General features: G+C 41.0%; 1 protein-coding gene across 2 annotated transcripts in view; it reads left to right on the top strand.

Annotated features, from left to right (window-relative positions):
* Nucleotides 1–23,818, top strand: part of KIF18A (kinesin family member 18A) — a 111,489-nt gene that overhangs the window by 51,532 nt on the left and 36,139 nt on the right. For both annotated transcript variants that reach the window (XM_034769862.1, XM_034769861.1), the window contains 3 exons: nucleotides 4,226–4,388; nucleotides 12,805–12,969; nucleotides 18,211–18,332. In XM_034769862.1, the coding sequence (XP_034625753.1) occupies nucleotides 4,226–4,388; nucleotides 12,805–12,969; nucleotides 18,211–18,332 (450 nt within the window). The remainder of the gene's footprint in view (nucleotides 1–4,225; nucleotides 4,389–12,804; nucleotides 12,970–18,210; nucleotides 18,333–23,818) is intronic.

Below are 23,818 nucleotides of genomic sequence, written 5' to 3'. Positions count from 1 at the left end.
TATGTGAAACTCTGGCTAAAATAATAGCCTTAGCTTCTGCTGCTTCTGTTCCTGCTTGCCATCCAGCCTGCATTGCTGCTGACAGCCATCCTGAGGAGAGGAAGAGTATTCCACTGTCCGTTAATTTGTTAGCTTTCAGTACAGCCACTTATTTTTGCATGCAGTCAGACTGTATAAAGTCGGCGTACCCTATCTTAGTTGTTGCTACTGCCAAATACTTCTCTGACTGTGTTCTTTTTGCATAATAGGTACTGTATAGGCCCAGGTTTCATAGGCAAGTTCTTGGACTTTGTTTATATTTGTAGCTTTCTTAGTTTCTGTAACTTTCACAGTTTTCATTGAATTATTTTGTCTTTAGGAAGGGTGTTTTTCTCTTAGTGGTGTTCTATTACAGTGGTAGCCAAACTGCGGCTTTTTTACCGTTAAAGTGTGGCTCACAGAGCCCCCCACACCACTCCCCATTCTCCATCTCCACGGGGTGGAGGGGGAAGAGCTCAGGACTGCTGCCTTGCAGTGGGATGTGGGGTAAGGGCTTATGCCCAGTAGGGAAAAGTGTCTCAGGCACACCTGCTGGAGCTCGGTGCTCCAGCAGGAGTGGGGCTGGAGCCCCGGCAGGTGTGCCCCGGCTCTCGAATTTCTGAGGATAGTCATATGTGTCTCGGATGATCAGTACCTTTGACCACTCTTGTTCTATTATTTCTTCTTTTGATGTGGTATTCCTGGGGGAGAGAACAAATAACTTAATTTTTTGATGTTCATTTATCCCAAGGTCTGGACTATTTTCCTAGGTCAGCCTCTTCTGTAAGGGAGGAAAAGACTATGGTCAGAAATGTCTGCATTTTTTTTTTTTCTTGGATGCATCCCTTTAGAACCCCATCACAATCAGGTTTCTGAGAATTATCCATCTGGCATTACTCCAATTGGCCCTTGCTGTTCTTTCAGCTGGAAAACTCTAGAGGCAGAATTGGATACTTATGTCTCTAAATTACAGTACTTGCATAATATTACATCTCTCAGGATTAAATGAGGACAAGTTACGAGTACAAAGTGGGATTCTGTTTGCTTTGTGCCTCTTCACATAACACAAGAACCATGATTTACCCAATGAAATTAATAGGCAGCAGGTTTAAAACAAACAAGAGGAAGTACTACTTCACACATTGCACAGTTAAGCTGTGGAACTTGTTGCTGTGGGATGTTGTGAAGACCAAAAGTATAATTGAATTCAAAAAAGAATTAGATAAATTCATGGAGGATCAATCCATAATGGCTATTAGCCAGTATGGTCAAGGAAGCAAATGCATACTCTGGGTGTCACTAAACCTCCAACTTGCAGAAGCTGGGACTGGATGACAGGATGGATCAGTTGAAATTACACTATTCTGTTCATACCCTCTGAAACATCCGACCACTGTCAGAGACTTGTCCATCTAGCCTAGTATCCTTTGGTCTGACTCAGCATGGTCTTTCTTATATACTCAAAATTTAATTGCAAAATATCAAATCTGTTTTAGGCTTGTAAACAAGCTTGGTTTGTTTTTAGCAATAGACTAGAATCTTGGAGAATTTCCAGCGAATATGTAATCAGCATGTTAGGTTTAGCTGAAGAACCTAATGTTGAGGCTCCTGATTATTCCTCTTTGAAGGAAGAGAAATTTGTCTCATCTTTACAAATGTATAGTTCCTATCAAATGTCCGGATCTAAACCAATAAAAAGGTGGGTATGTCCGTCCCTGTTTATGTACCTACTCTAATTGTACTTGTCAAACATTTCTGAGAATAGGGAAGGGGGGAAATACAATAAAATATTTTTATACTGGATGCAGTTTGTATGTTTCTGTCTGACAACTTCAGACAGAAGCTGCTGTTTTTTCCTGCTATACCTCTGCAAAGGTATATTTTTTCCATATCTAAAATTATACAGACTGACAATTGTGTGGAAGAATTATTTGTTAAATTCTGAAGATGTTGTAGAGCCTGATGATGGTGATTCTGTGGCCACTCAGTTATTCCAGATATTTCTTGATGTTAACTTTAATTTTGTTAGATTAATAATAAGGTATCCTTTTTTAATAAATACTCCCAAAATGTATGTTGTTTATTCCTCAGTCTATGATGGGGTTTGTTTGGTTTTTTTAAACCTTTGGGACATAATCCTGCAAAAGCTCCTGAACAAACTGCTTACTACTGTGACTAGTTCCAGTTAAATACTCCTGGCAGTGAGCACTGAACTCAGCAATAAGATTAAAATTTTCAAAAGAGACTGGCTTCTAAGTGACATAGACATTTTTTTTGAAAATGTTACTGTCTTATGGGCTTAGGCCCCAAGTCATTTATAATCATTATAACTTTATTGTGATTTTTCCCATTTATTCCAGTAGAGTGCAAATACCCCCAATAAAGATCAGGGCACTATTGTGCTAGTCATTCTACAAATGAATAGATGGACTAGAAAATACTTGATGGGACAATTGAGCTAAATGGTTCCATCTCTGTGTTGTGTGTCCCTCTGCTCTGATCATCAGCAATGGAATGCTTTATTTCTTTGAGACTTATTTTATGTTTAAGCTTTTGTTTGTCTCTAAATTTAAAAATGGTATGTATTTTAAATATACCTTACTATCCAGAAATAATAATAATCTCTGGAAATTTTTGGCCAAAGTAGTTGAATATCTACCAGTGTGGAGAGGAGTTCTTACTTTAATTCTATTTGGTCTGGTTATAAAATACTAGAATAAGACATGAGTGTTGTTCAAACATTCTTAGGTTATGAAAAGGAACTACTGCTGATGGAACACATTTTATTGGAAAACAAAAAAATCCAGCCTGCCACACCACAGGAATCCCTGTGGGAGGGGGAGGGGGTGTCTTTTTCTTTTAGCTAGTTCTGTAGATGTCACTTTTACCTTATATATTTCTAAACACAGCTGGCACTTCATATCTGTAATATCTGCATGTTCAAAAATTATAAGCATATTCCTATGGTTCTCTCAAATGAATAGGATAACATGACAGATATATACTAGGTGAATTAATAAACTGGATATATCTGATTATCATCTGTTAACAATGTTAGCAAGGACATAGTAATAATTAGACTCCAGGGGGAATATCCCATCCCCGACCCCGTTAAGAATAATAGTACAACAGTACCATTTTTTAGTGTTTGCAGACTCATAATGTATTTACATAACGGTTTATACTCTGGACAGTGATCGATTAAGGCTAAGTAGGTCCTGAATCCTCCCAGAGAACAAGATTTCCCCAGAATTGGATCCCTTCTCCCAAACATCCTTCCATCCCGAGTTTTCTATCCTCAGCCTCACAAGTATTAGGACCTAAACCTTCATTGCATTTGAGTATGGTTTCACTGTCCACTAGCTACAAGCAATTGCAAAGCAAGCATGAGATCTTGCAGGGAATTAAACAGTTGAGAGGGACACCCACAGTGGGTGGGGCTTCATTTGCAAAGGGTGAGGGGAGTCCTTTTGCAATATTTGTAGGAGGCATTATGTGCCTGTGGCAGCAGTCACCATAGCTATTGGATAGACTGGTACCTCGTGCTGAGTAAAGAAGGAAATGGGAAGCCTTCTGCAATACTAGAGCACAGTGCATTGTGTGAGGAGAGTCTGGCTACTATCTGCTTGAATCCAAATATCAGCTTCACAAATCAAAGAGCAAGGCATTTTATTTTAAAATTAAAGCTTGAAAACTTGAGAGCCGCGGGAGGCGGAAGAAACCAGAAAAGATTTAAATTCTTGGAATTTAGATTCTCTGCACTTAGGTATCAGTTGTCTCATATTTATATCAGAGTTGTATATAGTTTAAACTCTTCTATTGAAAATGAAGTACCGGTACTTGTGTGGTGGTGGTGGTGGCTGTTTGGAGGAAGAGAGAAACAAATGTACCCTTTTAATGACTTCCTAAACTAAACAAGGATAGTTTAATCCTCTTTGAAACTGGAATATGTGCTCTTGTTTTGAATGGATCTTAATTTGCATTATAGAATCTTTGCTCTTTGTACTACCTCTTTGGGAAAGATAAATAGGAATATCATCTTTCTTTGAGGTCGCTTATTCATTTTGATTCCTTATTTTTCCATATCTACTTTTTTAGCTGAGAATTGGAATTTTGTTTGCTTCTGTTGTATCACAGTAAACCAGGCATTCATGAAAGGATTACATGTGTAATCAGTTTCTTTTAACTTGTCCCTTATTTTTGGTAGATTTCGAGAAATTCTAAAAAGTTTGTTTATAAACCGGGAGGAAATCAGAAAGGAATACCTCAAGCTGGAAATGCGGTTTAAAGAGAACATTTTGAAAACACATTACCAGAAACAATTCCATGAACAAATTGAGTTGATGTGCTCTGAAGAGAGAGTAGAAAAGGTGAGTGATTTTTGTACCACTTCATTTTGCCATGTTACAGTATGGAACCTCTGTTTTGAAACTTTTATCTTTAATCTGGTTCAGCTATCTAACCTTTTGTATTTAAGTGTTCAAGTGTCTTCAGCTTGTGAATTCCATTTTCAAAAGCGACGTAGACCCTTAAGAACCCAAGTCTTGCTAAAGATCAGTAGGACTAAGTTATTTGCCTAAATTAACCTTAGGTTCCTAACTTACTTGAATTCTTTTAAATGTGTTACTTCAGTCAGGACCATATGGATATTAAGAATATCTGCTTTTAGTGCAAAAATTTATAATTTTAATATAAAGTAAAAGGGTTCTAGACTTCCTTTCTTCCATATGATTTATTTTAACTGGCATGTTACCTGTGCCTGTTCTGCAAGCTGTGTATAATTCAGTTGTAATTCCCAATAAACATATGCTTAACATTGTTGAAATGCAAATTGCATTGATCGTCATAAGTTCATATGTACAGCTTTAACAAAACAGTGCAGCGTACGCTGTATTGACAATCAGATAACATTTTAACAGTTGACATTAATACAGAAAATGTGGTGTTGATGTGAGGTGCACTATTTTTTCACACAGTAAGGGAACGTGTTGACACTTACATTGCGGCTAAAAACAAAAATCTCTCAGTATTTCAATTTAGATGTGATTCACAGTTGCTAATTTGAGATCTGACTAGACTGAACATATCCATGCTGCTTTTGTGCAACAACAAACTTACCAACATAGCAGCACACCTGGCATAGCTACTTGGGGCACTGTCATCTGAGAAGTCCATTTGTATCACTGTAGTAACAACAAGCCTCGTCAAGCTCCAGGCCAAACTTAAAGCAATCCAAATTTTCTGCAGGGTTGACAGAGGAAAGCTACTATTTTTTAAAGCAGTTCTATCAGTGGCCTTGCAGTTCAAAATCCATTGGCCTGTATTTCAAATGATTGCTGTTGTTCAGAGTTTGATGTCCTAATCTTCTTACAGAAGATCCAAGAGTAGGCAGGAAAGCCTGAAAACACTTCAATCTTAATTTAGTTTCGGAATAAAAATTTACAGTTGTAAAATATAGATTTAATTTTTCCTCTCTTTAATCAGTTGTTATAGCAAAATTTAACTTAACTAGCAACAATTTCAGATTTCCAGTGTGTGCAGTGATTCACTTGGAGGTTTAAACTTGTTATAAAGAATGTCAAGGTAAAACATGCGCTGCTGTTTCAGAAATCTTGTGCTTGTCACAAATGATGTTTCGAGTGACTGGCATATTCCAGAAGTTTTTCATGTCACAATCTGCAGTGAATGGAATTTTGAAGTATTACTGTAAAACATTATTTTTATCCTGTATCATAATTTCTCCAACACTTATTACAGTGAAGCAATTATAATATGGTTTTCCATTTTAACAGAGCAATAGCTCTGCTATAGTTAAGATTAAGACTAGCTTTGTGTTTGAAGCTCAGTTGAGTGCTCTAAGATCTGTACAGTTAATCAGATTGCCTTGAAATTTGATATGCTGCATGGGGTATAGTCAGTGATCCAAATATGGTGCCACCTAGGGGATCCCAAGATACAATCCCTGAGGGCGGGGGGAAAGCTGGCACATTCTGGCTTTTTTTTTTGCTCAGAGAGATCAAACCAGGGCTCAGTCATTACACCAGAGACTCAAATTACCTACCAACCTCTTCCTCCTCCTCCTTCCCCCCCATAAGCCAGTCTATGAGGAAGTCCTGCCCCTCTGGGTGGGGATCTTGGAATAGGCATGTGAGAGCATACACTGAGAACACACTGCTGACACTGAGGTGAGGAGCTGAGAATGGGTATGCTTGACACATCAGAAACTTTTCAGAGGAAGGGGGCAGGGAACCACCAAGCATATGAATGGAGCAGCTCACTACAGCGAGGGCAGGGATTCTCCCATTGGCTTAGTTAATCAGATTCCCCAAGAGGTGAATTAACCTTCCGTCAACCTAGCACTGTCTACACCAAGGCCTAGGCCAACTTAACTACGTTGCTCAGAGGTGTAAATTCTTCACACCCTTGAGTGATGTAGCTGAGTCGATTTAACTTTTGAGTGTATCCCTGGTCTAAATTCTCGAAAGTCGCGTACTTGCATGGATTGTCTTGAAGTTGGCTTTGCCTCCTGGAGTAGCGTAGGATAGGGTTAGTTATCCAAATGCGAGAAGTTCAGATTCTGGTAACATAAAAGCTTGCAACCTACCTTGCAAAGAAATCTGAGAATGAACTGTAAACATTTGGGGAAAATCCACCTCTGTTAAATTTTTTAGGTTATTTAAACATAATCTGATACAGCAAAATATTCAGAAGGTGTTTAAACTGTTTTTTAAAAGAAAATAAATTACACATGCAAATGCTCACTCTTGAACCCCCAATCTCCCCTCCCTGTAAGTGGCAATCGGGGAAAGATTTGGGTCTGCAGTAAGGGGTGGGAGTATTTTATGGGAATGGGTGATAGGGGATGGAAGAGGAGTTGAGGGTTCAGGTAAGGGGCAGGATGGAGGGATTGGGGAATGTGAGGAGTCACAGAGAAAGATGGAGGTATGGGGTTGTCAACCCTGAATTTCCCCTGGGAATCTGGGAGAGCCCTACCCCTCTTCAAGAGTCTGAGCCCCTCTCCCTGCCTGATGTGTGTCCTAGGAGCTGCTGCTCTTTGGGACCTGAGCCCCTCTCCCTGCCTTTGCATGAGAGTTGGGATTAGGGGTTGGAGTAACACAAATTTAAATATCTGAAATCCAGAAAATGAATTGTTATGGTACACATCACCCCTGTGTGGGGACTGGATGGGCTGGGGCATTCCTGAGGAAACAAGGGCAGAAGTCGCAACTGGGGATGGATAGTGGGAGTGAATGGTCCAGCTTGGTGTGCAGTTAAGGTTACATAACCAAGGTAGCATGCAGCCTGCCAGTAAGCTGCTACATGTGATATCTGTATTCAGCAGCATAAGGCAGGAGACAGCAAGGAACAACTTCTTAAATGTTAATGACTGCTGCAGTGCCAAGTAATGGCTTAATGGGCTGGGAAGGGAAGGGAGAACTAGAAATGTTGGTGGCAAGGGCTACATGTTGCGGTGAATGATGAGGCAGAGGGTGAAGAAGCACATAGACACACCAGTCTTCTCTTACTCTCTTAAAATTACATTAACAATCATGTAAGAAAAGTGAAACGGTTCTGAAACCTAGATCTTGCATGGGATTTCTCTCACCAGCCCTGTTAACTACACACTGCAAACATTTCAAAGCATGGCCATTATCCCCATTCCACTATAGCAAATATACAGGAGTGGTGAAGAGCATCAAGGAATCACATAGCAACTGTGTGGCCTAGAGGAAAGACTGTTGGACTGGGACTATTCCTAGCTCTGTCATCGGCTTGCCAGATGACCGTGGGCAAGTCATTTCACTTCTCTGTGCCTCAGTTTTCCATCTCTAAAATGGGGATGATGATGTAAAGTTCTTTGAGATCTACTGATGAAAAGCACCACATAAAACCAGGTCTTTTAATGATTAACCTAGCCACAGTAACATATAACTGCAAACCTAGGTGAGAATTACACCTGCCTAAATGACCATTAACTCCTACCAACAAGCATTTCTCTTTCTGTTTAAAAAAACTAGGAAATAAAATAGCAAAAACTTTATCAATGCAGAGTTAAGGTTGCTTGGTGATAGTTCTTGCTCTTCCAGAACATCAAGTTCAGCAAAACTCAAACTTCTGTAAACCAGAAGATACAGAGTTATGGTAAAACACCCAGACAGCCTTAACTCTGCCCTCTTTGAGCAATGCCCCAATATGCCCATAACACAATGTAAAGGCAGAGTGGGAGTATGTGTAATAGACATGTGCTAGCTGCACTTGCCCTATGCTCACAGAGTTTACTCCCCTGCCAGAATACCACACTTGTAAAATTTAACAATCATTTCATACTCTTTCCACCCTTTCACACTTGAACAAAAGATACCACCTAAACCTGTATTTCCCCTGCCCATCATTAAATCCAGAGGCCGCTATCATATCCCACCACACTGCTGATAATACCAATGGCAAGAAGATCCCAGTGCCCTGTTTCTGACGCAGTCTTACATTTCTGTATTGAGATGGTCCATATATTCCATGGCCAGAAGGGATTATTATGATCATTTAATCTGATCTCCTGTATAACACAGGCCAGATGTAGACTGGAACCTTAAGTTACATATGTACCTCTTTCCTTTGCTTACACACCTGGGGTGCACTCAGACCCAGAGCTGCTCAGATCAAAATCACAGTTCATTCAAGCTGCTCCAATTTATTCCTTCACTATTCAAAACAGCAACACCTAACAGTGAATGCAGCTGTAGTGCATGAAGATAATTCCCACTGCCTGTTGCCAGCTTCAGAGAAGCAGAGTTAAGATTGTGTGGGCCTTTACCTTAATTCTGTATTTCCTGGTTTTCACAAATTTGAGGACTCTGTTTTGGAGGGGCACAAGATAGCACCAGGCAACCTTCACTCTGTGTTAACAAAGGTTTTGTTTTTTGTTTTTGTTTTTTTAAATCATTTATTTCTTTCAAACATTTTGTATAAAATGTTTGTTTGATATTTGCATAGAAACTTAATACTTGTGTACTTAAATGTAGCTTTATGATTACTGTTTAATTTATAGTCATGATCTTGGTAGAGTCAAGTAGGATAAGTGCAGTACCCTATTTATTAAATTAAAAAAAAAAAGCCACTGTAACCTTGAAATTGAATGTCCTTTGATTTGGTTGGAACAAATTGTATTGTAATTTCTAATCCAGTCATGTGATATAAAAGTGACTGTTCATGTTTCCCTGGTATGCTATGCTTCTGTTCTTACGCATATTTTTGCAAGTATGCTATTTTTCTTAACTGCTTCTGTTTTCTTCATCTAAAATATACTATGCGATTACAAGAGAGTGTCTAAGAAAAGTGAATTTTTAAAGGACATTGTTCATTTATGAAATATTCATTTTATTTTTTTCTTGGTTATTGTATCCAGTTGTTGAGTTTGTGCAGTACTGGGTGCTATGCAAACTTTCCTAGCCGAACCTCCCCCATTTCCACGCTAGGCTTGGGTAGACCCCATCCTGGCAGGAGGGAGGAACCTAACTGTGGACTGAAAACATGGAAAGTCTCAATCCAAAAGAAGAAGTGTTGAGAGAATGAGCAAGTGAAAACAGAGAACGAAGATTACCTTAACTAGCATTTGTGAAATCAATGTAAATTTGTTATGAGGTTGGGTCCTGAGTACTGCGTTCTGTGAACCAATCTTGGGCTACTACTAACCTTTGCCATGTTCACTTTACATGGGGCTGCCTCTGGAGCCAATGTCTTTGTTTGGCTCATGCATACTGGCCCTTAAAGCCCCAGTCTTCAGCCTCCATAACTAATACCTTCAAGTCTGAGCCTCAGCTCTGCTCTAGTCCTAAACTCTGGGCCTCATTTTCTGCTGCTGCTTGATAGTCCTCTCCTTATAGAATCATAGGACTGGAAAGGACCTTGAGAGGTCTTCTAGTTCAGTCCCTTACTTAGTCTTGCCTTGAGTGTATTATCTAGACCATCCCTGACACATGGTTGTCTAACCTCTCTTAAAAATCTCCAGTGATGCAGATTCCACAACCTCCCTAGGCAATTTATTTCCGTGCATAAGTACCCTTACAGATAGGAAGTTTTTCCTAATGTCCAACCTAAACCACCCTTGCTGCAACTTAAGTCCATTGCTTCTTGTCCTATCCTCAGAAGTTAAGGAGAACAATTTTCTTCCTCCTTGTAACAACCTTTTATGTACTTGAAAACTGTTAACATGTCCCCTCTCCATCTTCTCGTCTCCTGACTAATCAAACCCAGTTTTTTCAATCTTTCCTCATAGGTCATGTTTTCTAGACCTTGAATCATTTTTGTTGCTCTCCTCTGGACTTTATCTCTAATTTGTCCACATCTTTCTTGAAATGTGGCGCCCAGAACTGGTCACAGTACTCCAGTTGAGACCTTATCAGCATAGAGTAGAGTAGAAGAATTACTTCTTGTTTCTTGCTAATACATCCCAGAATGACATTTGCTTTTTTTTAGGGCTGTCGATTAATCACAGTTAACTCACATGATAACTAAAAAAAAATTAATCGTGATTAAAAAAATTAATTGCGATTAATCACACTGTTAAATAATAGCATACCAATTGAAATGTATGAAATATTTTTGGATGTTTTCTACATTTTCAAATAATATTGATTTTTACTACTACCACTGAATACGAAGTGTAGAGTGCTCACATTATATTATTATTTTTTATTACAAATATTTACACTGTAAAAATGATAAAAGAAATAATATTTTTCAATTCACCTCCTACAAGTACTGTAGTGCAAACTCTTTATCGTGAAAGTGTAACTTACAAATGTAGATTTGTTTGTTTGTTTTGTTACATAACTGCACTCAAACAACGTAAAACTTTTTAGAGCCTACAAGTCCACTCAGTTCTAGTTCTTGTTCAGCCAAGCGCACAGACAATTTGGTTACAATTTGCAGGAGATAATGCTGCCCACTTCTTGTTTACAACGTCACCAGAAAATGAGAACAGGCATTCTCATGGGACTTTTGTAGCTAGCATCACAAGATATTTACATGCCAGATGCTCTAAAGATTCATATGTCCCTTTATGCCTCAACCACCATTTTGGAGGACATGCGTCCATGCTGATGATGGGTTCTGCCTGATAACGATCCAAAGCAGAGCAGACCGACACATGTTCATTTTCATCATCTGAGTCAGATGTCACCAACAGAAGGTTGATTTTCTTTTTTGGTGGTTCGTGTTTTTTACAGTCCAACTATCTGTAATCAAAATAAATAGAGCATTGTACACTTTGTATTCTGTGTTGTAATTCAAATCAATATATTGAAAATGTAGAAAACATGCAAAAATATTTAAATAAATGGTATTCTATTGTGTAACCGTGCGATTAATCACGATAAATTTTTTTAATCACTTGACAGCCCTACTTTTTTTTGCAACAGTGTTACGCCGTTGACTCGTATTCAGCTTGTGATTCACTATGACCCCCAGATCCCTTTCTGCAGTGCTCCTTCCTATGTAGTCATTTCCCATTGATTGTTCCTTCCTAAGTGGAGTACTTTAGATTTGTTCTTATTGAATTTCATCCTATATACTTTAGACTGTTTCTCCAATTTGTCCAGATCATTATCCAGTAGCTGGTCCTTTCCAGAAACACTTATGCTACTTCCCCACTATTGTATGTGGGATGTTCCCCCTAGTCTCAGGGGACTATGTCAGCAATATAACACAGACCTCCAAAGGCTGGAATGGCTTGGTCTAAGCCCACTTGCTGCATCTACCTACATACCAGCTCCTCCCTGGTCTGGTGTCACTTGTCAAACATGCCCTCACTGGGCTCAGAGCACAGGAGACTCAAACATGGGAAGAGGTGGGAAAGAGGGTCCTCCTCCATTCCTTTTGCCCTAGTTTCCAGTCCCCTGTTACCATTGGTCCTCTATATAGCTTCTTCCCTATGGGTCACTCCCCTCCGCCACCTTTATAATAGGGATAGTGTTTGAGGAATTGGAGTTGAAACTTCCTTCGTTTTGTCCTTCTGCTCCTTTCTTATGTAGCTAAGTCCTTGTCTACACTAACGAGGTAAGTCAATCTAAGTTACTCTTTAAATTACATAATTTAAGTTGACGTAGCTTAGATCGATTTACAGCAGTGTCTACACCGTGCTATTTCGGAGGAAGATGCTTTCCAACCAACTTAGCTTCCGCCTCTCAAGGAGGTGGAGTACTGAAGTGGACGGGAGGGCACTCTCTCATTGACTTATCACATATTCATCAGACTCGCTAAATTAATACCGCTGCATCAATCGCAGCAGCGCCGATTTAGCCCGTAATGAGGACAATCCCTACATGTAGTCATGCTGTCATTATGGGAGCAAGGATAAGAATTCAAGAGTTCCTGGCTCTTTTCTTCATTCTTTGCTTACTAGTAACTAGACAGTGCTACCTGTAAAAATAATATAGGTATGTGTAACTTTTCTATTCTATAGTTTGACCATTATAGCCTTTAAATAATTTTTTAAAACATGCAATTTTTGTCAGAGTATTAAACAATTTACTATAGTCTCAAAAGTCCTATTGAAAAGACTTCAGAGGAAAAGAACTACGAATGAAAGCATATAAAACAACTTAATAGACTTCAGTAGGGCACTTAGGAAGAGTGTGCTACTCTACAAATATTACATCGATCAAAGACTGTGTAAATTGTTTTGACTATACCCAATTATGGAAGCCTGCGAAGTCTTTTTCATAACAGAATTCAGAGAACATTATATGGTAGTTTCCCATTAAATAATTTAATATGGTTGTATTTCAGGCCACTTGTAAACGGGATCATAGGCTCGCAATGCTTAAAACTCGTCGTTTGCATGTGCAGAAGAAGAAAGAAGAGGAGATGAAACACTTTGAGGAGAATACTAATTGGCTGCATCGTGTGGAAAACGAAATGCGTCTCCTGGGACAAGATGGACATATTCCACAGGTAAATGACTTTCCTTTCAAAGGTAGATTTCAGACGTAGTCAAACATGCTTATAATAGTTGGGAACAGATTCTTTCCTGGAATTTTTTAGTTATGGAAGACTCTTCCAGTGCTGATTAGAGAAGTGTCAACTGGTTTAGTCTCCCTTGCACAAATCCAGCAGTTCTTCTGCTCTGCCTGAATGTATTGCATCCTTTTAATGCAATTATTTCTCATTCATGAAAATATTTAGCTATGTACAGTGGTAAGCATACTGATGGCATTTAAAAAATTGAACAGAGCATAGTTTGTAAAAATAGCGTGACATTACATTTTTACTGGCATGGGTTAGAATTTATTGGACACTTAAAAATGAGTTTTAAAGCATTTTAAAAAAGGTATTGGCACACTGGTATAGTGAGGGGGCATTCCAGGCTTGGTGATCAATATAGGAGTCACTTAAACTAGAGTGTAGGTTTTATGTTATAAGCCCTTTCTCTTCAAATTCATGAACAAGGATGAAATTTGTGTTAGCTATAGCTATAATTTTCAACTCAAATGTTATTGCTGGGGAAATGAGACAATTTCCATCCCACCATGCTGAAAGAACTGGCACATGAGATTGCTAGTCCAGAAGCAAAGATTTTTAATGTATCTATCTATTCGGGGCAGTACCATGTGACTGGAGAACAGCTAATGTCGTACTTTACCTATATTTAAGAAAAGGGGGGTGGTGTGATCATGGCAATTGCAAACTTGTTAATCTCACCTCAGTAGTGTGCAAGATTTTGGAATAAATTTTGAAGGAAAGAATAATTAAATTCATGGAGGTAGATAGTAATGGGAATGTAATGCAACATGGGTTTACCAAAAGTAGATTATCCCAGACTAACCTGATTTCCTTCTTTGAGAAAATAACTGATTTTTTAAGATAAGGGAATAGCAGTACATCTAATATACATGGACTTTGGTAAAGCATTTGACATGGTGCAACATCGGAAATTATTAGTAACTAAAGAAGATGGGGATTAGAATAAGAATTGTAGGGTGGATAAGGAACTGGATAACGGGTTGTGCTGAAAGGTGAACTATTGGATTGGAAGGAGGTTACTAGTGGAACTCCTCAAGAATCAGTTTTATGACTAATAAAAATATTGAATACGATTAATGACCTTGGCACAAAAAGTGGGAGTGCGCTAATGAAATTTGCTAATGATACAAAGTTGGGAGGCATCAATACAGAGGAGAATCAGAATACTATACAGGAAGATCTGGATGCCTTTGAAGACTGGAGTGGCAGAGGTTCTATGAAATTTAATAGCACAACGTGTACGGTCATACACTTTGCCCTGGTCTACACTATGAGTTTAGGTCGAATTTAGCAGCGTTAGATCGATTTAACCCTGCTCCCGTCCACACAATGAAGCCATTTTTGTTGACTTAAAGGACTCTTATAATCGATTTCTGTACTCCAACCCGACGAGGGGATTAGCACTGAAATTGACCCTGCTGGGTCGAATTTGGGGTAGTGTAAACGCAATTTGACGGTATTGGCCTCCGGGAGCTATCCCAGAGTGCTCCATTGTGACTGCTCTGGACAGCACTCTCAACTCAGATGCACTGGCCAGGTAGACAGGAAAAGCCCCACAAACTTTTGAATTTCATTTCCTGTTTGGCCAGCATGGCGAGCTGATCAGCACAGGTGACCATGCAGAGCTCATCAGCACAGGTGACCATGGAGTCCCAGAATCGCAAAAGAGCTCCAGCATGGACCAAACAGGAGGTACTGCATCTGATCGCTGTATGGGGAGACGAATCCGTGCTATCCGAACTCCGTTCCAAAAGATGAAATGCCGGAATATTTGAAAAAATCTCCAAGGGCATGAAGGACAGAGGTTATGACAGGGACCCGCAGCAGTATCACGTGAAACTTAAGGAGCTCAGGCAAGCCTACCAAAGAACCAGAGAAGCAAACGGCCGCCCCAGACATGCCACTTCTATGATGAGCTGCATGCCATTCTAGGGGGTGCCCCTACGACTACCCCACCCCTGTGCTTACCTCCTCCCTCACCCCTCCCGGTCTACCTTGGCAGTTATCCCCCAATTTGTGTGACAAATTAATAAAGAATGCATGACTTTGACTTTATTGCCTCTGCAAGCGGAGATCAAAGGGGGGAGGAGAGGGCGGTTGGCTTACAGGGAAGTAGAGTGAACCAAGGGGGTGGGTTTTCATCAAGGAGAAACAAACAGAACTTTCACACCGTAGCCTGGCCAGTCATGCACAGCGCTCCCTGCTGTGCTCTTCTAACCGCCCAGGTGTCTGGCTGCGCGTAATCAGCGGCCAGGTGATTTGTCTCAACCTCCCACCCCGCCATAAACGTCTCCCCCTTACTTTCACAGATATTGTGGCGAACACAGCAAGTAGTAATAACGATGGGAATATTGGTTTCACTGAGGTCTAACCAAGTCAGTAAACTGCGCCAGCGAGCTTTTAAATGTTCAAAGGCACATTCTACCACCATTATGCACTTGCTCAGCCTATAGTTGAACTGTTCCTTATTACTGTCCAGGCTTCATGAGCCATGGGAGCAAGGGGTAGGCTGGGGTAGGTGCAACCGCGCGGTGCTGCCGATTGGAAGAGCAGCCTGAGGCAGAAGCCTGCTGCTGGCATGATATTCTAGGCAGGACTGAATTTCCATTAGACGAAACTTAAAGAAGAGAATGACCTGGAGTCATTCCCATTTTTGTCTAGGCGCCCCTAACCGACCTCAGTGAGGCCGGCCAGGAGCACCCATGTCTGCCCAGGCGCCCCCCGACCAACCTAACCGAGGTCAGCCAGGAGCACCCACGGGATGACGATAACGGTTAGCAGTCGCATTGCACCATCTGCTGTCCTCAAGGCAAGGTGATGCTACTATGTAGCACTGCAGTACCGCATATGCCAGCAGCACCCAGGAGACATACAGTGACAGCGAGCTGAGCAGGCTCCATGCTTGCCGTGGTATGTCATCTGCACGGGTAGCCCAGGAAAAGCGCAAAACGATTTTTTGCCATTGCTTTCACGGAGGGAGGGAGCGGGGCCTGACGACATGTACTCAGAACAACCCGCGACAATGTTTTTGCCCCATCAGGCATTGGGAGCTCAACCCAGAATTCCAATGGGCAGTGGAGACTGTGGGATAGCTACCACAGTGCAACACTCTGAAAGTCGACGCTAGCCTCGGTACTGTGGACGCAAACTGCCAACTTAATGTGCTTAGTGGGGACACACACAATCGACTGTATCAAATCGATTTCTATTAAATCGACTTCTATTAAATCAACCTAATTTTGTAGTGTCCTGATACTAAACCTTTCTGCTACAAACTGGGGGAGGTCACCAGTTGGAAGGGACAAAGGAGTGAGACCTGTGTGTGTTGTTTGATCACAGAATGACAATGAGCCACTGATGTAGTGCAGCTGCAAAAAAGGCAAATGCATTTATCAGATGAGACATTTCCAGTAGCGAGGGGAAAGTATTAATTCTATTGTGCAAAGCACTGGTAAGACCTCATCTGGAATACTGTGTACAGTTATGGTCACCCATGTTCAAGAAAGATTAATTCAAAATGGAATGGGTACAGAGAAGAACTGATAGAATGATCAGGGGAATGGTGGAAGTCCCGTCTTGTTAGAGGAGACTGGAAGAGCTTGGCTTGTTTAGTGTAATAAGAAGACGTCTGAGAGGGGCTATGATTGCTCTCTCTAAATACATCAAAAGAGTAATCATCGGGGATGGTGAAGAACTGTTTAAAGAACAATGTTGGCACAAGGACAAATGGGTATTATTTGGTCATGAATAAATTCAGGCTGGAAACTAGAAGGTTTCTAAGTATCAGAGAGTGGTTCTAGGATTGCCCCCACTACTCCTTATGGGAGGCTAACAGCTTAATTGGTTTTGAGAGAGAGCAGAACAAATGTATGGATGGGATTGTATCGCTGTTGTTTGTGATGGTGGGGGGCATAGCTCATCAGCCCTGGGGGTCGGGGTCCTTTCTGGTTTACATTTTACATTCAGGTCTTCATCCAGCCCCCTGCCAGGGTTAGGAATGGATTTCTCACCTACCTCAAAATGTATTTTGGATTTTTATCTGGTCTCCTTTCCCTGAATCATCAGAGATGGCCATAGCTAAAGATGGGTATCTGGATGGGGTGGGCCAGTGATGTGAGGTGTCACTGATCATTCTGTCTCTCATGTGCTTGACTGGCTGGTTCTTGTTGACATGCTCAGGGTCTAACTGATCACCCCATATGGGTTCAGGAGTAAATTTTCCCCCAAATATTTTCCTACAAATATTGGTCATGACCTTCGGGCGGAGAAGGGATAGGGGGTTCACCTTCATCTGCAGCATGAAGTGTGGGTCACTTGCCAGGATTATCTGGGTGTATATCAATTAATCCCCTGCCATTGCAAGGGTCTTGGGCATTGGTGCACCTTAGTCCCTTCTATTCTCTGTCTGAGACACATAATAGTTTAGTCCCCTGTGGACTGTACTGTTTTGGTATAATTTTCATTTTGAGTTTAGTGTGCAGGTGTTGGGTGATGCCTGTGATCTACATGGGGATGCAAGGTAAGATCTTGCAGACTAAAATTTTAACACTGTATGCCTTTCAGGGTATAACTGAAAGGAGACAGGAACATATAATGCTCAAGATTCCATGTTTCATAGACAAACATGCTTAGATCAGCCCATTTGTAGGTTGCCCTAATGAAGATTCTAAGGGCTGGTCTACACTGGGGGCGGGGGGATCGATCTCAGATACGCAACTTCAGCTACGCTATTCGCGTAGCTGAAGTCGAAGTATCTAAGATCGAATTACCTGGGGTCCACACAGCGCGGGATGTCAGAATAGATGATCTGGTGATCCCTTCTGGCCTTAAACTCCATGAATAAAAAAAAAATCTAGAATGATTTCAGATATGTACAATAGCATATACCTTGTGTATATGTGTACTCTTAACTACATCTAGCACACAACTGTTTGTGAATGGAAAACTATAGGACAATAGCATTTCACTGCTATGTCTAACTAACATAAATTAAATTTTATTCCTTCTGTAAGATTTATTGAATTAAAAGTTAGTATTGGCATAGTTGTAGATGAATTGCAGAACTACTTTTCAAGGTATTGCATGCTAATCTCTCAAAATCTTTTTTAGACTGAACTTGTGTGTATCGCACTGAAATTGAAATAATATTTTTTATGTAACTTATTTCTCAAGGTGCTCCGTAAAGATCTTCACTGCTTCCATTTAAAACTTGAGGTCAAGGATCTGAAAATGCAGATTGAACACATGATGTCTCTAGTATCACTTCAAGAGCAGCAACATAAGCAAACTGAAAAGTAAGTGTGTGTTTGTATATCATGCTTGACGTGTTTGTTCCTCTTCAAAGCTTATTACTTGTATAATAAATGTACAGATTTCAGTGAGTTTCAGGTAACAATGGCAGCATAATTTTCCAAACCTTTATCTAAACAGTTATAAATACTGAAACAAAAATATATTCCTATATAATGGAAAACATCATAAGCATAGTATTCTTGTAATGTTCAACAGAATGTTGAAAATTCCCTCCACCTCCCAGTATCCCTTCAATATAAGATTTTTCCTTTAATAAAAGGTGATCAGCATAAGAACGGCCACACTGGGTCAGACCAAAGGTCCATCTAGCCCAGTATCCTGTCTTCTGACAGTGGCCGATGACAGGTGCCCCAGAGGGAATGAACAGAACAGCTAATCATCAAGTGATCCATCCCCTGTCGCCCATTCCCAGCTTCTGGCAAACAGAGGCTAAGGACACCATCCCTGTCCATCTTGTCTAATAGCCATTGATGGACCTATCCTCCATGAATTTATCTAGTTCTTTTTTGAACCCTGTTATAGTCTTGGCCTTCACAACATCCTCTGGCAAGGAGTTCCACAGGTTGACTGTGCAGTGTGTTGAAAAAATACTTCCTTTTGTTTGTTTGCCTATTAATTTCATTTGATGGCCCCTAGTTCTTGTTATGAGAAGGAGTAAATAACACTTAGGGCTTGTCTACACTACTGGCCGGATCGGCAGGCAGTAATCAATCCAGCGTGGGTCCATTTATCACGTCTAGTATAGACACAATAAATTGACTGCTGGGTGCTCTCCATCAACTCTGGTACCCCAGAACGAGGAGCGCAAGCAGAGTCGACGGGAGAGCGCCAGCTCTTGACTTACCGCAGGGAAGACACCGCAGTAAGTAGATCTAAGTACGTCGACTTCAGCTACACTATTCACATAGCTGAAGTTGCATATTTTAGATCGACTCTGCACTGTAGTGTAGACAAGCCCTTACTTATTTGCTTTCTTCACACCAGTCATAATTTTATAGCCCTCTATCATACACCCTCCCGCCCCCCGCTCCCGTCTTTTCCAAGCTGAAAAGTTCAGTCTTATTAATTCTCATACGGAAGCCGTTCCATACCCGTAATCATTTTTGTTGCCCTCTTCTGAACCTTTTCCAAGCCCAATATATCTTTTTTGAATTGGGGCGACCACATCTGCACGCAGTATGTGGGCGTACCATAGATTTATATAGAGGCAATATATTTCCTGTCTTATTATCTATGCCAGGGGTCGGCAACGTTCGGCATGCGGCTCGCCAGGGTAAGCACTCTAGCGGGCCGGGCCAGTTTATTTACCTGCTGACGCAGCAGGTTCGGCCGATCGCGGCCCCCCACTGGCCGCTGTTCGCCGTCCCGGGGCAATGGGGCAGCGGGAAGCTGCAGCCAGCACATCCCTCAGCCTGCGCCGCTTCTCGCCGCCCCCATTGGGGGCCGCGATCGGCCGAACCTACCGCATCAGCAGGTTAATAAACTGGCCCGGCCCGCTAGGGTGCTCACCCTGGCGAGCTGCATGCCGAATGTTGCCGACCCCTGATCTATGCCTTTCTTAATGATTCCCAACATTCTGTTCACTTTTTTTGACTACCGCTGCACATTGAGTGAATGTTTTCAGAGACCTATCCGCAGTGACTTCAAGATCTCTTTCTTGAGTGGTAACAGCTAATTTAGACCCCATCATGTATAGTTGGGATTATGTTTTCCAATGTGCATTACTTTGCATTTATCAACATTGAATTTAATCTGCCATTTTGTTGCCCAGTCACCCAGTTTTGAGAGATCCTTTTGTACCTCTTTGCAGTCTGCCTGGGACTTAACTATCTTGAGTAGTTTTGTATCATCTGCAAATTTTGCCACCTCACTGTTTACCCCTTTTTCCAAATCATTTATGAATATGTTGAATAGGACTGGTCCCAGTACAGACCCCTCGGGGACACCACTATTTACCTCTCTCCATTCTGAAAACTGACCATTTATTCCTACCCTTTGTTTCCTATCTTTTAACCAGTTACCAATCCATGAGAGAACCTTTCCTCTTATCCCATGATGGCTTACTTTGCTTAAGAGCTTTTGGTAAGGGACCTTGTCAAAGGCTCTCTGAAAATCTATACTATACACTATATCCACTGGATCCCCATTGTCCACATTCTTGTTGACCCCTCAAATCAGACAATTCTAGTAGATTGATGAGGCATGATTTCTCTTTACAAAAACCATGTTGACTATTTCCCAACAAATTATGTTCATCTATGTGTCTGACAATTTTGCTCTTTACTATAGTTTCAACCAGTTGGCCTGGTACTGAAGTCAGGCTTACAGGCCTGTAATTGCTGGGATCACCACTGGAGCCCCTTTCAAAAATTGGGGTCACATTAGCGATCCTCCAGTCATTTTGTACAGTACAGAAGCTGATTTAAATGATAGGTTACAAAGGACAGTTAGTAGTCCTGCAATTTCACATTCGAGTTCCTTCAGAACTCTTGGGTGAATACCATCTGGTCTTGGTGACTTATTACTATTTAGTTTATCAATTTGTTCCAAAACCTCATCTAATGACACCTCAGTTTGGGACAGTTCCTCAGATTTGTCACCTAAAAAGAATGGCTCAGGTTTGGGAATCTCCCTCACATCCTCAACCGTGAAGACCGATGCAAAGAATTCATTTAGTTTCTCCTCCATGGCCTTATCGTCCTTGAGTGCTCCTTTAGCATCTCGATCATCTGGTGACCCCACTGGTTGTTTAGCAGGCTACCTGCTTCTGACGTACTTAAACAAAATGTTGCTATTACTTTTTGAGTCTTTGGCTAGTTGTTCTTCAAATTCTTTTTTGGCCTTCCTATTTATATTTTTACACTTCATTTGCCAGAGTTTATGCTCCTTTCTATTTTCCTCACTAGGATTTAACTTCCGCGTTTTAAAGGATGCCTTTTTGCCTCTCGCTCCGTCTTTTACTTTCTTGTTTAGCCATAGTGGCTCTTTTTTTGGTTCTCTTACAACGTTTTTTAATTTGGTGTATATATTTAAGTTGATCCTCTATTATGGTGTCTTGAAAAAATTTCCATGCAGCTTGCAGGTATTTTACTTTTGGCGCTGTACCTTTTAATTTCTGTTTAACTAACCTCCTCATTTTTCTGTAGTTTCCCTTTCTGAAATTAAATGCTACAATGTTGGGCCTTTGTGGTGTTTTCCACGCCACAGAGGTGTTACATTTTGTTATATTATGGTCACTATTACCAAGCGGTCCAGCTATAGTCACCTCTTGGACTTGATCCTGTGCTCCACTTCGGAATAAATCAAGAATTGCCTCTCCTCTTGTGGGTTCCAGGACTAGCTGCTCCAAGAAGCAGTCATTTAAGGTGTCAAGAAACTTTATCTCTGCATCCCTTCCTGAGGTGACATGTACCAAATCAATATGGGGATAGTTGAATTCCCTCGTTATTCTTGAGTTTTTTGTTTTAATAGCTTCTCTAATCTCCCTGAGCATTTCACAGTCACTGTCACCTTCCTGGTCAGGTGGTCTGTAATATATCCCTACTGCTATATTCTTATTATACAAGCATGAAATTACTATTCATAGAGATTCTGTGGTACAGTTTGGTTCATTTAAGATTTTTACTTCATTTGATTCTATGCTTTCTTTAACATATAGTTCCACTCCTCCACTAGCATGACCTGTTCTGTCCTTCTGATGTATTTTGTACCCTGGTACTACTGTGTCCCATTGATTATCCTCATTTCACCAAGTTTCTGTGATGCCTATTATAGCAATATCCTCATTTAATATGAGGCACTCTAGTTCACCCATCTTATTATTTAGACTTCTAGCATTGTTATATAAGCACTTTAAAACTTGTCACTTTTTAGCTGTCTGCCCTTATATGATGTAATTGAATGGGACTTTTTTTTTTTTCTTTTGACTATTTCTCATCAGATCCTACCTGTATTTGATCATTTTCCATCCTCTCCTTATTAGGACATAACGAATCTCCATTTATAGATCCTCCTCTAAGGGATGTCCAAACCACGTGCTCCTCTGGACCTGTCGGCTTTCCCCCAGCCTTTAGTTTAAAAACTGCTCTATGACCTTTTTAATTTTAAGCGCCAGCAATCTGGTTCCATTTTGGTTTAGGTGGAACCCATCTTTCCTGTGTAGGCTCCTCCTTTCCCAAAAGTTTCCCCAGTTCCTAATAAATCTAAACCCCTTCTCCCTACACCATTGTCTCATCCATGCATTGAGACCCTGCAGTTCTGCCTGTCTAACTGGCCCTGCGCGTGGATCTGGAAGCATTTCAGAGAATGCTACCACGGAGGTCTTGGACTTCAATATCTTACTTAACAGTCTAAATTTGGTCTCCAGGACCTCTCTCCTATCCTTCCCTATGTCATTGGTACCTACATGTACCAGGACCACTGGCTCTTCCCCAGCTGTAAACATAAGCTTATCTAGATGTCTCGAGAGATCCACAACCTTCGCACCAGGCAGGCAAGTCACCATGAGATTCTCCCGGTCATCGCATATCCAGCTATCTATGTTTCTAATGATCGAATCGCCCATTGCTAATACCTGTCTCTTCCTAATAACAGGTAGGCTGATCTGCAAGCAACTAAGATTATTTTCAGCTGCAATTGTCAAACTTATCAGAGATCATATTGCAATCCAAGCTATTTTGAAAACACTTTCTCAGGCTGGGTCTACACTACCCGCCTGAATCGGCAGGTAGAAATCAACCTCTCGGGGATCGATTTATCGTGTCCCGTCGGGACGCGACAATCGATCCCCGAATCGACGCTCTTACTCCACCAGCGGAGGTGGGAGTAAGCGCCGTCGACAGGAAGCCGCAGAGGTCAATTTTGCCGCCGTCCTCACAGCGGGGTAAGTCGGCTACGATACGTCGAATTCAGCTACTCTATTCACGTAGCTGAATTTGCGTATCTTAAATCGACCCCCCCCTCCCCCCCGTAGTGTAGATGTAGCCTTATTTGTAAATCTCTCTGGTACAGCAAGCATATGGAGCTTTTAAAGAACTGAATATTGCTGATACTTCAATTGTTTTACCACCGAATTATTAGATCGGCCCACATTACTAGTATACTTCCAAAATAGAGTTGTTTAAAATGTATCTTTTTATTACATTAGCATTTAACTTCCAGAGTTGTTGGATTTTTTTCCTTTCTTTGTTGTCAAATTTCGTATGTTGTAGTATGCTTCCTTTTATTGGCAACAGAAAGTGAGTGAATAGCAAACAGGAGTTGAGTAAAGGATATTCCATATTAAGACCAAGTTTAAGGTAAAGTTACTTCCAAGTAGCACAGAACTTTTAACAAAGGGATGGAGTGTGAGGGCAAGATATTTTCATTCATTGATGCATTGGTCCATCAGTGGCTATTAGCCAAGATGGGCAGGAATTGTGTCCATAGCCTCTGTTTGCTAGAAGCTGGGAATGGGCCATAGAGGATG

This window comes from Trachemys scripta, chromosome 4 (assembly GCF_013100865.1).
Source record: "Trachemys scripta elegans isolate TJP31775 chromosome 4, CAS_Tse_1.0, whole genome shotgun sequence".
NCBI lineage: Eukaryota > Metazoa > Chordata > Testudines > Emydidae > Trachemys > Trachemys scripta.
The sequence above is the reverse complement of the archived record's forward strand: the minus strand, read 5'-3'. Positions and strand labels throughout refer to the sequence as shown.